Source organism: Carcharhinus amblyrhynchos, chromosome 8 (genome assembly GCF_965287045.1).
Source record: "Carcharhinus amblyrhynchos chromosome 8, sCarAmb.v2.hapA, whole genome shotgun sequence".
Taxonomy (NCBI): domain Eukaryota; kingdom Metazoa; phylum Chordata; class Chondrichthyes; order Carcharhiniformes; family Carcharhinidae; genus Carcharhinus; species Carcharhinus amblyrhynchos.
The window spans coordinates 74,994,180-75,010,828 of record NC_137331.1 but is presented as its reverse complement, the minus strand read 5'-3'; the positions used below and the strand labels follow the sequence as shown (position 1 = coordinate 75,010,828).

General features: G+C 43.8%; 1 protein-coding gene across 3 annotated transcripts in view; it reads right to left on the bottom strand.

Moving 5' to 3' along the window:
• Window positions 1-16,649, bottom strand: part of adcy8 (adenylate cyclase 8 (brain)) — a 97,016-nt gene that overhangs the window by 16,474 nt on the left and 63,893 nt on the right. For all 3 annotated transcript variants that reach the window (XM_080194279.1, XM_080194281.1, XM_080194280.1), the window contains 4 exons: window positions 13,100-13,272; window positions 8,651-8,732; window positions 5,501-5,659; window positions 1,891-2,037 (listed from right to left, as the gene is read on the bottom strand). In XM_080194279.1, coding sequence (XP_080050405.1) covers window positions 1,891-2,037; window positions 5,501-5,659; window positions 8,651-8,732; window positions 13,100-13,272 — 561 coding nt within the window. The remainder of the gene's footprint in view (window positions 1-1,890; window positions 2,038-5,500; window positions 5,660-8,650; window positions 8,733-13,099; window positions 13,273-16,649) is intronic.

The following is a 16,649-nucleotide window of genomic DNA, read 5'->3' as shown; positions in this document are numbered from 1 at the left end:
CCAGGTCATTTACATATATTGTAAACAGTTGGGGCCCAAGCACTGATGATCCCTGTAGTACTCAGTTGTCACATCTGCCACTTGGGAAAAGACCCGTTTATTCCCACTGTCTGTTTCCTGTCAGTGAACTGGTTCTCAACACATGCCAATACATTATGCCCTATCCCATGTGGTTTAATTTTGTCTCCTAATCTCTTACTAGGGACCTTATCAAAAGCCTGAAAGTCCAAATACATCATATCCACTGGTTCTCCCTTATCTATTCTACTAGTAACATCCTCAGAAATTCCAGTAGATTTGTTAAGCATGGTTTGCCTTTCATAAATCCATATTGGCTTTCTTCAATCCTGTTAATGCTTTCCAAATGTTCTGTTATCATATCTTTTATAATAGACTTTAACATTTTCCATACTATTGATGTCAGGCTAACTGGTCTGTACTTTTTTGTCTCTCTCTCCCTCCGTTTTCAAATAATAGGGTTATATTTGCCACCTTCCAATCTGTAGGAACTGATCTAGAGTCTATAGAATTTTGGAAGATGACCACCAATGCATCCAATATTTCCAGGCCACTTCCTTTAATACTCTGGGATGTAGTGGGAATCTAGGTTGAAGCCTTTTGGTGACTCTTGAGGTTTTAATTTAGGTGATCCATGTGCCTTACAAAAGCAAATAGGCTGGGCTAACCTTATTTTGAACTAACTTTATTTTGAGCCCTTTTGAGGACTACAGTAGAATCCCCAGTACCAAAAGCAAATTGGGCTGGATTTTACCAATGCCCAGGAGATGGGCTGGGAGGCAGAAGGTTTTAAGTTTATTTATTAATGTCGCGAGTAGGCTTACATTAACGCTGCAAAGAAATGACTGTGAGAATCCCCTAGGCTGGTTTAATGGGGAGTGGAAGGCATCAGGAAGTAAACCTGATGCTTTCCTGCCACCAGGGGATAATACCAGTCGTGGAAAGCTCAGTGGCCAGCTAAACCAGTTAATTGCCCAGTTAAGGGCCACTTCCTGCCCCTGCCAGCATATTACCAGCATTGGGTGGTGCTGCTGCCACACAGTGAGCCCTGATGACCTCCCAGTAGATTCTTGTGGAACATAGATGTCTCTCCTTGATTACTGGCTCATGTGAGGATCCCCAGATGTCAATGGCCATCCCTGCTGGGTGGTTTGCTCCTCTAACTGCCAGGCCCTGTCTACCTGGCCCCAGAACAGTCCATAATATATCTTACCTTGTCTTTGATGGTTCATCAGCATGTCAGTGCCCTTTATTTCTTCCTACATCCTCTACAGGTACTTCTGCTGAGGCTGCAGACCCTGCAGAGATTGGTGACCCTGGCAGAGACCAAATGTCACCCAGGTTTCCACTGCCCACCCACCCACCTGCTTTGAGGTACGTCCTGCTTTGGTTTTGTTAGCAAAGCTATCTAACTGTTGAGGAAAATTCTGGCCAATGAGTTGGGGCTATAAAGCAGATGGACAATCTTCTCCTATTGCTTCACCAATACCAACCTAGGCAGCAATTAGAGAGAGATATCACATGTTTCTACACTGCCTTTCACAACTTCAGGACATCACATAATTTGAAGTCCTTTTGAATTTAGTCATTTAGGAAATTTAGATGGAACAACAATTTAGGGGTGAACTCCCCCTGATGTTTCCTCCTCTTAGCTGTGATGTTGTGTCATTCAAAAAGCACAGGCCTGATGTAAAGTTAGCACAATGTCCAACATGAACATAACAAAAATCGTGTACGGCCATTGTCCTTTGGCAAAGCAACAAAGCTTTGCCAAATGCTTTGTTATGAAGACAATTCACTTTTATACTTCAAAAAACAACCGAAGAAACAAACATAACTTTAAATTGGATATGGCTACAACTTTAAAGTTACCTCATCAAAATCAGCAATAATTTCATTCAGCAAGCGTAAACATTCTACTCCCTGGTTATTCATCTCAGTTTGAGAATAGAAATCTGCAAATCCTGGAATTGAGGCGAACATCACAGCAACTGAGTCGTAAGACTGTGAATAAAGTTCCTGATGAGAAAAGAGCAAGAACAGTAGTAAAGCACCAATCATCAACATGTCAAAGTTAACAGTTTGCTTCTGCAAGTCAAAGTTGTTGTGCAATAATTTAATATTGAGAAGTTAGTGCAAAAAAAATTGAATTATCAAGTCATTTGAATCGACCAATTTTGAATGAAGTGAAGTATGTTATTTAATAAATGTTCAAAAAGCATGTTTAGATGTGGTTATCATTTGTCTTCACTTTGGTATCAAAAATTAATGAGAAGGAAAACAAAATCAAACCAGAGCCAATTCCATAATGATTCTCACCACATTGGGCAGCTTCTATTTTCTCACCAAAGCAAGGCAGTCAGTCAATTCAGTAGAAATATTGGGGGCGATTCTCCCATTCCAACCTACTAATTTTCTGTCAGGTTGGGCCAGAAGATTTGCACGTGTGCCTATTCTCAGGATTTGCATGTACTGAAGTGCGCAATATCCGGCGATGGAAATCAAGCGCAGTTGGGACCACACAGGAAGCCAGCAGGAACACAGGGTAAGTTATATTAATCTTATTTTAATGCAATTCAAATTAATTATCGGGTCCGGGACTGAATTCTCCGGAACTGATAGCATCTCCCACCCCACCAATATAAATTCACTCCGATGGTGTTAATATTAGCTCCCCATTTTTGGAGAACTAGCAGGAGATCCTGCTGGAGTGAAGAGAGAGAAATTGGGGCCCCCCAGGGGTCAGATGGTGGGGTGGTGCCCCCTGGGCATGGGCACCATGGCAGTGCAAGCTTGTGCCCTCTGGGGTTGCCCAAGTGCTCATGCCCAGGGGGCACCTTGGCACTGCCCTGTTGGCAATGGCTTAAGGGAGGCCTAGGGGGCAGGGCCAGTTGCGGGTGGGGCCTAGAGGCCGAACAGTGTGGGTTGGGGGGTCCCGCTGCCACTCTGCAGACAGGATCGGTCGGGATTGGAGACAGACCAGTGATTGGGGCTAGGCTGGGAGAATGAGTTGGGAGGATGTCTGCCCGGGGGGATGGAATTGTCACTGCTGAGAGGGTTTGCTCCAGGATGGGAGGGGGGGTCAGGGCTGGCCCGAGAATGGTTGTGGGGGCCACGATCAGGCCGTGTGGGGAGCTGGAGAGGCTGAACTGCAGAGTTTTTGGGCTGGCCAGCGATTGAGCTGGCCAGCAAACTGAAGGCTGACAGATCAGTATCACTGCATGCACAGAGTTCTGGAACGAATAGGCCCTTCCCCTCCACGAGCTTTTAATGGTATTCATGATTGCACAGTGTGGGAGTTTCGCGTATGAAGTCCCACTGGAAAAACAATCGTGATTTACACCACTTTTTCATGCAAATTCAGCATTTAAAACTTTTTGGGGAGAATCGCCCCCATTGTTGGCATCAATAGCACAGCTTTCAGTTTGCATCTATTGTCTCATGTCATTGTTGATATTTAATTACCCTTGGCCAATTTGGGGTGGAGGAGTGAGATGGTGATCACAGATCTCCTGCAGAGTGCCCGAACATTGCAAACATTGGTATATTGTTCTAGGTAAACCTTAAGAAATGTCCTTCCATGTCGTGACAGGGTGGATGTATCCAATTACATGCTCAAAACTAGTTTCCATCTCCATCTACTATAAATTACATGATCACAGAATCAATGATGACATCTGGAAGCAAACCATTCTTAATTAGCAAAGGTATTTTCCAGAATCTTCATCACTTATTTTAATTAATCCCATTCATTTTCCATATCAAGAATCCACAAGGGGTGCAAAGGGGAGAGGGATGAATGTCTGGGTCATTGGCCAGTCACCCAAATGTTGCACTGAGAAAACCAGTCCCTTTTAAGGTCATGAGTATCTATGCAGTGGACCATGTACCCTGAATGGGGATCCCAAGCAATCAGCTGGCTCTGAACCAGTGCAATATTGGGCAGCCCAGAGGTTGATCCAACAGTCAGATTACGGATCCAAGGCAGGGATGAGAGTTGGAAGATGTTGACAGATGACTGGATGGAAACTGTCCACATTATCCTTGTGGGGCATTCTTGCTCCTCCTGGTCTTTGGATTTCTTTGTCTTTCCTTCCAGGATTTGAGTGAGATGCATTAGTCTTGCATTAGTGTTCTATTTCTGAGGCTAGACCCCAGTTTTGGTCATTGTAATGACTTCAATCAGGCCATTGACAATGAACTCCCTGATTAAGGATCCAATTGAAGAAGCCAGTTAAGGAGTCTTTGCCCTGTATTTAATCGATAGTGTCAGTTCCTCTGACACCCTCAGAAGTAGACTGCTAACACTCTGTTAGAGTTTGTAAATAAATGGATTTTGGTGAAGGGACTTCTACCTCCGAAGACACATCAGAGTCATTCATGGAGTTTCCACCTGATTCGCTTTGGGCACCCTTGAAAACCTCACAAGAACCATAACTGCAGATGAGAAGTGTGACAGTGGGTAGAATCTTGTGCCCTCTCCCATGGTAAGTTTGATGGTGGGGACACATTTAATTAGATGGGAGGGTGGTGATGGGGACACCACAATCTCTCGCCTCCACCTGAAGTCTGCAACACGGAGCCCATGGAAGGCTTTCCCACTTCGCTGCCAAAGGAGGCCCTTAAGTGGCCAATTAATGCTCGCTTAATGGCCTGCTATCACCATCACCGGTATTAACCCAGCTATGGGCAGGGAGGCTCAACAAGCAAAGCCTTGCCGGGGGTCTGGGGGGATGGGGTGTGTCACTAGTTCAGAGGCACTCACTTGATCAGAGCACCCCTGCATCAGTAAACGGGCAGCTTGCTCAGAGTCAGTCCCCTGCCCTTGCTGCTGATCCTCAAAAAGCTCTCTCCCCCGACCCCCGCACCCCATGAAACTCCTCTCGCTATCGCTCACTTATGTCTGGGTCCCTCCTTGACCTGAGACCTCGGGTGGTGTGGTACTAGTGGCAGCTACTGCCTCCCCATTGGTGCTGGGGAAAGAGATCTGCCTGCCCCTTATTGGCTGGCAGCTCTTGGCAGGAATGACATCTGCCCCGGGGTCCTTGATCATGGAGGGAAGGCCGGCCACTGGCTTGTGAGGTGCCTGAGTGCCGCAAGATGTGGCGGGTCTTCTCAAAAAGAAGCAACATAGGTGCGTGACCCACTCTATAGCCAGAAGCTGAGACCCTTGTCATCTTCATAAGATTCTACTTGTGAGTCCAATGCTACAATTTTAGCTCCATTGCATGGATTCCATCAAGTGGAAGGAATTAAAATTTCTTCAACAGAATTCACCCTAGATTGTTAATGCCACAACGATATTGATGGTCTTTGAATGATAAAGGGTTCTCATTTTCACTGTATAGAAGGGTTTGTAATTGACAAGAGTGGAGGCTGCATTGATATTTTTAACAAGTGTTAAACAGAAAATCAGAGGTTCGTAAGAAACTTGACTATAGATTCAATTTGCTTTAAATTTAATGTAATTTAGTGAACTTACATCATTGTCTCTATCCTTTTCCAGGAAATGGCGTGCAACATGACTCGGTAGAATATTTCGAAGCATATTTTCGTTATGCTCCCGTAACTCCCTCATTTCATTCACTTCCTCTTTTGCCTGGACACGCCACAGGAAGTCCAGTCTTGCAGTGTATTCCAGCTGAACAGTTTGATTCAAAACAATTGTGGTTTGTTAATTTAAATGTTTTCAAAGAATTCAAATTTCCCTCATGCTTTGCCCAATTCAGTTTCTGCATTTTTTTTTTGTTTTAGGATCTGTCCTTCAACCTCCGAGCATCCGAGGGAGCTCAGTGCCATCATAAGCTGCCCATGCTGGAATCTGAAGAACAGAGGATGCTGGAAAAACTCAGTGGCAGAAATCTTATCACCATTTACACCGGTGGGATTCTCCCATCCCGCTGCAGTCAATGGAGATTTGGCTGGCTGCCAAATTCCCCGACCTCACTGCAGCGGGAGTGTGGCGTGAACGGCTGGTAAGATCGTGCCCAGTATGTCTTATGGCATTTATTAGGACAGAAACAGAGTTAACATTTCAAGTCCATAGACCCTTCCTCAGAACTGAAGGGAGGGAAGCAAAGGGAGGAAGTCGTTCTGATGAAGAATCCATGGATTCAAAACATTAACTCCGTTTCTCCTCTAATAGATGCTAGCAGGGCTACATAGCTTTTCCGGCATCCTCTATTCGATGCTATCATATTTGTTTCCTGTCCTTTTATATTGCCCAACTCAATAGCATTGTAGAAATGTACGTCACTAAAGAAGTACAAACAAATCATCTCTTAAGAGCAATGAATTGAACACATTCTTTCTGGTTGTATCACAGCTTGGTATGGCTCCTGCTTTGTCCAAGACCACAAAAAACTATAAAGGGTTGTGAATGAAGTTCAGTCCATCACTCAGTCCGGCCTCCCACCAGTTGACACTGCCTGCACTTTCTGCTGCCTCAGAAAAGCAGCCAGCATAATTAAAGACCGCACGCAGCCCGGGCATAGTCTCTTCCACCCTCTTCCATTGGGAAAAAAGATACAAAAATCTGAGAACACACACCTACTGACTCAAGAACAGCTTCTTCCCTGCTGCCATTAAAACATTTTAATGGACCTACTTCACATTAAGTTTATCTTTCTCTACGTCCTAGTTATGACTAGCATTACATTCTGCAGTCTCTCCTTTCCTTCTCTATGTACGGTATGCTTTGTCTGTATAGCATGCAAGAAACAATACTTTTCACTGTATACTAATACGTGACTATAATAAATCAAATCAAATCAAATATTTCCGTTAGAGCGAACCTAGTCTTTATTAAATGGGGCATTGTTTTTTATTTGTTAGCAAGGCCAGCACTTGTTGTCTATCATTACTTGCAGACCTTGACAACTTGGTGGGGAACTTCTTGAATGGTACCGGGTGACATGTTAGGCCGTTTCAGAGAGCAGTTAACCCCATTGCTGTGGGTCTAATTACATATAGATTATATATAGGCAAAACCAGGTAAGGTTGACAGTAGTGAAACAGTTAGATTCATAAAATATGGTAGTTTTATGGTTATCATTACATATTATCTTTATTTTAATTCCAGATATATTTAATTAACTGAATTTAAATTCTCCAACTACCATGAAGGGATTTGACCTTGTATCTCCAGTGGGTTGGCCCAGTAATATGACCACTATACGGTGTTTGTATATGTGTGCCTTTCTTCTTTTTCTCTCCAAAAATTTACATTTTCCTTATGTTAAAAGGAAGACAAACGCATCAAATATTTCTTAACAAGGGACTTCAAATTTTTTTTCTTGGCAGTTGAAAGAAAATCATTCCTCTCATTTAAAATATGAAAACACTTTGATGGATGTTAGCCTAGATATCAGTTGGCTGTATTCACAGTCCTCATGATTTTCTAACTATTCCTATGAATGGATATAAAGTCATGCAGTCTGTGAATCAGCTGTGCTAACTTGCATGTCTAAGCAAGGAGTGTTTGCAAAAAATGATGCTTAACTCTGCAAGGCACCAAAACCAAACCAGATCCTTTTCTCATCTGATGTAGTAGAATGCATTACAAGTTTCTGGATAGTTATCAGAAGTCAACACAGATATAGGAGCAGGAACATGCCTTATGGCCTGTCGAACCTGCTCCCCCTTTCAGTGCAATCGCGAGTGATCTCGGGCTTCAGCTCCAGTTCCCTGCCTGTCTGGGGGAGGGGAGGAGTCATAGAATCATAGAATCCCACAATGCAGAAGGAGGCCATTCAGTCCATTGAGCCTGCACAGACAACAATCCCACCCTATCCCCGTAACCCCACGTATTTAGTTTGCTAATCTCCCTGACACTAAGGGACAATTTAGCATGGTCAATCCATCTAACGTGCACATCTTTGGACTGTGGGAGAAAACGGGAGCACCTGGAGGAATCCCACATAGACATAGGGAGAACGTGCTCCACACAGGCAGTTACCCACGCAGGGAGTCGAACTCAGGTCCCTGGCGCTATGAGGCAACAATGCTAACCACTGTGCCACCATGCTGCCCCAGTCAGAATAGCTAAGGGAGGGTCACCCAATCGCAGGGCGGGATGTTGGGTGAAGCAGGTAGACTAGAGCCAGCAGATGTGGAAAGATGTTTAACTCTTAGGATTCCAATGTCCAGTCTGGCTGGCCAGGCTTGAATTTAAAATGGTTGTTAATTCTGAAGTGTGTTACAATATTATGATATCTGAATGACCAGTGTGCCTGTTTTGACTATGTTGGTCTGTCCCATCTCCATTTGAACTGGAAGCTGGCAGGTTGGAGGCATGTTGGGGTCAGATTTCAGATTCCTTTCAGCTTTGAATGCCATCCTCATCAAACCCACTTATCCTGGGATTTAAAATTAGCCCCATCGTATGTGACAACAGACTGGATTGTTCCACTTGGACAATGGGTGTGAGAGCCTCCACACAGTTACCTCTGGTCTGAGAAACATTGACACAGTGGAAAGTGCAGTGTTTCTATGACTGTCAGGTAAACTATAAAAAAGAAAATATAGATAAGGAGCAAAATAATTGCATAATTCTTTTGCTGATTATTTATTTATAAATTAATTGACTGTAAACTGAACAGTTAGTAAACCTTTAAAGTTAGTCATTCATTACCTGTTGTCCATGGTAAAAGACAGCTAAAACAAACATTGCCATTAGCAACAAGGAAGTCTCCTTCGTGCTTAGGAAGTCTCTTCTGCAAAAGAACAAATTGGAACATTCATCAACATTATAGACAACACACTGCAGAGATCTTGACGATACAGCTATTAACTTTGATAACAATGTAAATTCCGAATACAGCAAAACAAGTCAACAAAAACCAACTTTTAAGAATCAAGTTAGAGGAGCTTCTTTCCTCTGCCTGCCATAACTCCATGGGAGGCTGAGAGGGAAGTGGTGAAGATCCATTTGTTTGTCATGTGTAAGTCTGAATCTCCACTTGGCCCTTACAGGGATGGAGCCTGACGAAAGGGCTCCCAGTTCTGTGAGTTTAAGTTCCGTTGGCTCAGTGAAGGCCTGCCATACATATCTGAATGGGCCAGTACTTTAATTAAGGTGTATATGATGGGGGACTTTACCTGTCAGTTCCAGGTCAGGGATACATGAGTATAAGGATTATGACACAAGGAATTTCAGTCTTTACCTCTTTAGAACCTATTCAAATTTCCAAACCGACTAATAAAAAGTCTTGGAGGATCGTTTTTGAATTCCACAACACAACTGCTTTTGATTTATAAATCTATTCCTTTATGGAATGTTGGCATCACTGGCAAGATCAGCATTATTTGCCCTTGACCTGAGTGGAAGAGGGCAATTAAGAGTCAACCACATCGCAGTAGGTCTGCGGTCATATGTAAGCTGAATCAGGTCCTCTCCTAAAGGACACCAGCAAACTAGTTGGGTTTTTACACAACTGTTTCATGGCCACCATGGACTAGTTTACAATTTATTCAGCTGCTGTAGTGGGATTTGAACCCATGCCCCCAGAGGATTAGACTGGGACACTGGATTACAAGTCCATTGACATTACCATTACACCAGCATTTCAGCTTAATGCACGAGCTGGAATTTTACTGGCAAGCCTGTCCCAGATTTGGAGTGGGTGAGGCACGCAGAATGGAATTCTCCATTAGCCTCAGGTGAGATTTTACGAGCCTCACCCGAGCAAGGTCATAAGATATTGGCCGCTGTATCCATTTGTATTGAAAATTATGAACACGATTCTACAATTGGTGACACACCAGTCTCCCAGGCAACATGCTTGCCGATTGAGATGCTCACCTGACAACAGCATTAGCAGGCCTTGAGTGTTAACACACACAAACACCCTGTACAATTTTCAACCACCAAATACATAGGGAGACGATTCTCAGCACAGTGGGCTGGGAGACATAAGTGGAAGTTGCTTTTTCAAATCTGAATTATTATTGTCACATGTATTTACAGTGAAAAGTATTGTTTCTTGCATGCTATACAGAGAAAGCATACTGTACACACAAAAGGAAAGGAGAGAATGCAGAATGTAGTGTTACAGTCATAGCTAGGGTGTAGAGAAAGATCAACTTAATACGAGGTAGGTCCATTCAAAAGTCTGACAGCAGCGGGGAAGAAGCTGTTTTTGAGTCGGTTGGTGCATGTCCTCAAACTGTTGTATCTTTTTCTTGCTGGAAGAAGATGAAAGAGAGAATGTCTGGGGTGCATGGGTGTCCTTGATTATGCTGGCTGCTTCTCTGAGGCAGTGGAAAATGTAGACATTGTCAACGGATGGCATGTTGGTTTGAGTGATGGATAGATCTTCACTTACAACCCTTTGTAATTTCTTGTGGTCTTGGACAGAGCAGGAGACATACCAAGCTGTGATACGACCAGAAAGAATGCTTTCTATGGTGCATCTGTAGATGTTAGTGAAAGTTGTAGTGGACATGCCAAATTTCCTTAGTCTCCTGAGAAAGTAGAGGTACTAGTGGGCTTTCTGAACTAAAGTGACTGCATGGAGGGACCAGCACAGGCTATTAGTGATCTGGACACCTAAAAACTTGAAGCTGTTGACCATTTCTACTTCATCCCCATTGATGTAAACAGGAGCATTGCCTTCCACTAAGCTTCCTGAAGTCGATGATTATCTCCTTTGTTTTGCTGACATTGAGGGAGAGATTATTGTCACTGCACCAATTCATCAGATTCTCTATCTCTTTCCAGTACTGCGTCTGTCATTGTTTGAGATCTGACTCACTACGGTGGTGTCATTAGCAAACTTGAAAGTTGAGTTGGAGGGGCCATACAGTCAGGGGTGTGTAAGGAGTATAGTAATGGGCTGAGGACACAGCCTTGCGGAGCACCAGTGTTGAAGATGATCATGGAGGAGGCATTGTTTCCTATCCTTACTGCCTGCAATCTGTGGGTTAGGAAGTCTAATATCCAGTTGCAAAGGGAGGAACTGAGCGCCAGGCCACCAAGTTTGGAGATGAATCTCATAGGAATAATGGTGTTAAAGGCTGAGCTGTGGTCTATGAATAGGAGTCTGACATTGGTGTCTTTATTATCTAGATGTTCCAGGATTGAGTGTAAGGCTAGGGAGATGGAGTCTGCTCTGGACCTGTTGCGATTATAGACGAACTATAATAGATCCAGACAGTCTGGGAGGCAGGAATTGATTTGTGCCATGATTAACTTTTCAAAGCACTTCATAATGATGGATGTCAAAGCCACCGGATAATAGTCAGTAAGGCACGTTGCCTGGCTTTTCTCTGGTACTTGGATGATGGTCGTTTTCTTAAGACAGGTAGGGATTTCAGATTGGTATGAAGAGAGATTGAAGATGTCTGTGAATACCCCCGCCAGCTGGTCTGTGCAGGACCTGAGAGTTCATCCAGGTACCCCAAGTGGACCAGTTGCTTTCTGTGGGTTGACTTTTGAGAAGACCACTCTGATGTCGGCAATGGTGACCTTGGATACAGGTTCATCCAAGGCTTCCAGGATGTGATCCAAGGCTTCCAGGATGTGATCCTGCTGACCTCTTGCTCAAAATGGGCATAGAATGCATTGAGCTCATCAGGGAGGGGTGCACTGATGCTGGTGATTTTACCTGCCTTCGTTTTGTAGCCTGTTATATCTTGCAAACATTGTCGTAGTCAGTGGGAGTCTGTGTGGCTGGCCTGGGATTCTAACTTAGTCTGGTACTGTCTTTTGGCATCTTTGATGGATCTCCGTAGATAATATCTGGCTTTAGCAGGCCCTCTGCTGGGTGCCATGGCCTTTGTGAGTCTCTAGCCACCGGATTGCTGGCACCACCAGCTTTGCATGAGCTGATTAAGATATTTAAATCACAATTTTAATATCATTAGCGAGCCCAGGACTGAAGTTTCTGGGCCCGCTAGCTATTCCCTTGGCCCCACCAACAGCTTTTCACTCCAGCGGGGTTTACAACAGCATCTCTTCCCCCCCTCCCCCCCCACCCACCCACTAACAGGGAGCTGGCGGCCCGATGGAGAGAGGCCATGGAGGCCCCACAGGAGGTTAGGGGTAAAGGAGGGGTTGCCCCCAGGTGGTGCCATACTGGTCCCCAGCGCTGCCCAAGGGCAAAGTGGCAATGCCCAGGGGATATCTTAACACTGTCCCTTGGACATTGGGCAGTGCCAAGGGCGTGGGACCAGAGGGGCAGGGGCCAATGGGAGTGATCTGTAGGGGAGGGAGGGAAAGGGCTGATTGGGTCTGGCCAGGGGCGGAGGGAGGTGGGGGAGAATTAAGGCAGGCTGGAGTGGAGGAAGCGTGGGTCGAGGCTGACTGAACACGTCCAGAGGGCCAGCCATTAGGGTGTGGGGAGCTGTTAAAATGGATGGCGTGGGCTTGTAGGGCCAAAGGACCTGTTTACTGTGCTGTGCTGTTCTTTGTTCTTTGTGCTGCTAGCGATCAGGAGGACGGCAGTGTGGGCTCCTGCACGTGCTCTGACCTCGGCGCATTCACAGTGCTCCGTTCAGCGCTATGCTGCTAGCCTCTCCAGCGGGAATAGGCCCCTCCACAGATTTTTGGAATGATTCACGCTGGGACTCTGTGATGCACAGAATGTGAGCGATACATTTTGAAAATCCCACCAGGAAAAAAACAGAATTTACACCAGTTTTTACCTGAATTCGGCACTTAGAATTTTTTTGGGAGAATCCAGGCCCTGTTTTTAGGTATATAGCAGAGAATATTCTGTTGAAAATCAACCCTTTTAGTCTTTTGTTTCTGTTATTCAAGAATATCCATAATCAATAATTATTACTTAGAAGTAGACAGAATTAGAAAACTAATTAATATTTTAAAACTATTATAGGGTCCCTAAAAACTCTGATTCTGTAACCACTGAACATGTTTCTTGCAGAAACCTTTCACAGATAAGATTGATTCTAGATTTTAAAAATCAGTCACTTCTCACTGCACTGTGGCTCAGGGAAGTCAGATTAAAACCATATCTATTCCTGTTCCTTATGTTGAACACTACCACGTTGTAGGTAATAATACATGCTACCAAAATTAACACAATTAGTACTGGAATCAGGCCGAACATTAAATACTTACAGTCCATTTTGACGGAAGTTGTCATATCTAATGAAGAGTGAGCTGTACACTGTTTCAGTCAGCAGTGAGTAAACCGCAATCATTATCAGTAGCACGGCAAGTTTCAAGATGGAATTCAGACGTAGGAACACTGCACAAGTCACCATTGCTAGCACCCCAGTAAACACAAAAAACTGAACAGATAAAACACAAGGATTAGGTTACAGCTTCAACTGCATTGATTCTGACTTTCTGTGAATTTATTACAAGAATGTTACCCACTTAGGTACTCTGGCAACTACTCTCTTCATTTTTGCTGGTCTCCTTTCTTTTATCTCTCCCCATACAGTGTTCTCTGTGTAAAAAAAGCCAACTTGCCACCTTGCCCTCTGTGATGGCCATGCATCTGATCTCAATGAGCTGCATAAAACTCCCTGGGATGCCTCACTGCAATTTACTTTCATAGAATCCCTGCAGCACAGGGGAGGCCATCTAGCCCATTGAGTCTGTACCAACCACAATCCCACCCAGGCCCTATTCCCATACCTCACACACTTATCCTGCTAATGCCCCTGACACTAGGGTCAATTGAGCATGGTCAATCAACCAAACCCTCAGATCTTTGGACTTTCTTTCTTGTTGATGAGCAGCCAACTTCATCTCTGCACTTGTTTTGTTAATGTGCCACTGAGCTAGTGGAGTAGTTGCATGAGGGATCAGGGCATCATGTGTGTTTTCCATGATTCGGAATGTTAGTGCACCCGTGCGTTAGGCACCGGCTGCCAATCATGCAGTGCAAATCACAGATAATCAGAATTGTGCGTCCAATTCAACTTCAGTGACGTAGAACAATAACAATCTCAAAACTAGCGTGTGAAATCTTGTTTGAAATCTCAAACAGTAAAACCAAAATCAGTGAGTCTAAGGTAGCAGGTTTGAGATACCGGCCCCAGCACCTAAAAATAGCTCACATTCATTTGTAAAGGCAAATTGAGTTTATTTCTTAAAACTTAAAAGTCTTTTTCTTTCTCTCAAAAAGAAAACAACTCAAATATTTGAGTGAGGCATAGTAGAAACTCATTTGGTTAAAAGGGCAACCTTGCATTTGTAGAAAGGAAAGGAAGGCCTTCTATTCACACAAAAATAAAACAGAAAAGGCTGGAAGTACTCAGCAGGTCAGGAAAGATCTGCAGAGATAAAATAGAGTTAACGTTTCAGATAAATGATCTTTTATTATTTGCTTTGTATTCACACAAAACCTTTCACAACTGCAAGTCTTTCCAAAGTACGTTACAGCCAAAAAAGTACTTTTGAAGTGCGTTGTTGCAATATTGCAAATGACCACACTCAGGACACTCAAAAGCCTTTCACAATTATTTTCTAAGTTGTTCCTGGGCCTTTCCCTTCTGAAAACCATCACCAGTTCCAACCCATTACTACTCCACCATCTTCCAATTGTTCTACCGCTGCCCACGGTTCAAATTTCCTTGAACAAGTCTACAGCTTCCCTCTGTATCTGCCTCAATTTTCCTGAAGGGCCTATTGGAGCTGCTCCCAGCTGCTGTTCTTTTCTGTGCCTCCTGCCAAATACGTTTAGCGGAATTAACCTCACAACCTTCTTCCCATTCCATCTAACCCATCCACCACCACCTACTAAACTCTGCCACACCTCTCCACATTTTCCTGCAGATGCTTATTTAGTTATGAACAACGTACTTGCCATCAGGCTCTAGCTTGCAGTCAAAGTTGGCTCTCAACATTCTCCACCGCTATACTTCTTTCAGCAATCTTGGTGGTGGTGTGATATGTATGACCAAGTCGCTTCTTAGTCTCTGCCCACTCCTCTAGCACATTCTTCTCCTCTGAGTATTTCACCTTGTTCAACCTTGAGTTTTAATCATCTTTTAACTTCTGCACTGAGTGGTTCTTCATCTTTGATTATTTCAGTCTCTGTATCAGCCACCCCTCCCTCCTTTCTTTGAACTCAATGTCCTTGTATTCCCTCCAAACCTTCCCCTTAAACCTGAAGTCTCCTACTCATAATCAGGCCTCCTCCAGTGGCGTCTACACTCCTATAACCTCCTTAATTCTCAATAGATAACAAAGTCATTTCCAACCCACAACCTCTACCCCTTTCTAACCCTACTTGCTCCTGGTTTTATCCATAGAACACGCTGTCTCCCAAACTGTTTACAACAAAACAAACAGTAAGTTGCATTTATATATTCTCTGTAAATGTAACAAAATGTCTGAAAATACATCACAAGAGCATGGTCAAATGATCTTAAGCAGCTAAACAAATGTTTGGTCAGACAGGCAGGTTTTAAGGATTGCCTTAAAGCAGGAGAGGAAATTTCCAAGTGCTGAATTTTGGATGAATTGCCAAAACAAGCCCCCCCCCCCACCTCCCCCCTCCGCCGCCTCCCTATCTACTAAAGTCAATATATAACTTTCTGTAGCACTATACAATTGTTCTGGGTATCCTGCATTCCAACACCTCTCCCCCATTCTTCAGCACATCAAAATATTAAAACTCGCCCTTAGATTCCAGGCTCCGCACGCAACTCCTTCCTTACTTTGCACCCTCCTTCAATCCCATCCCTTTGATTAAGCTTTATGTTATCTCCTTCTTTGACTCAAAATCCATTTTTTCCTCATTATGCCACTCTAGAGCTCTTTGGAATTGAATTTTGACATGAAAAGTACTTTATCAATGTAAGCTATTGATTTTATTTAAGTTTCCCTCGAAATGTAGTCACCATGGCAATATAGCTAAAAATGGCAGAAAATCTACTGATAGCAAAATCCTTCAAACAGTGAGTGAGATGATTAATCCACTTTTTTCTTTCAAACATTAGCTTGCATTTATGTAACCTCCTTAAATGTGGCAAAATATCTGAGAATACATTATAGGAGCATAGTCAAATGATATTAAACAGTTGAACAAATGTTTGGTCAAACAGATAGGTTTGAAGGATCCCCTAAAGTAGGAGAGAGATAGAGAGTGTTCATGGAAGAAATCCCAGAGTTTAGGACCTAGGCAGCTGAAACAATCCTTGCCAATATTGGAATGATGAGAACCAGGGATAAACAAGAAACCAGAATTAGAAGAACAGGAGATCTCAGAGGGATGCAAGGTTGAAAGAAGTTCCAAAGACACAAGGACCAAGAGAGAATGTTGGCCAATATGCCTGGAGATTACCTTGCTTTTACTGCTGTGGGTTCATTCTATTATGCAGGCAGAGGAGTTCGAATATCTCATCTGAATGATGGCGTCTCTGAAATTGTAACATATTCTTAGTACATTGGGGAGCATCAGTCTGAATCATCTGCTCCAGCATTGCTACTGGCGTCGAAACCAAAATATTTTGGATCGGAATTGATTATGATTTGTTTTCAAACATTGGGTGGAATTTACTGTGGGTTTGGAAGCGGGGGGGTATTTACTTGGGCAGGAGGATGCTGGGTGAGGATCCTGCTACCTTCTCACCTTTGTCCGATTAGGTCCCGGCGAGAAGGCTCATGGATAGCCTTCCCACCCGGATGCTAATTGAGAACCCTAAGCAGGCAA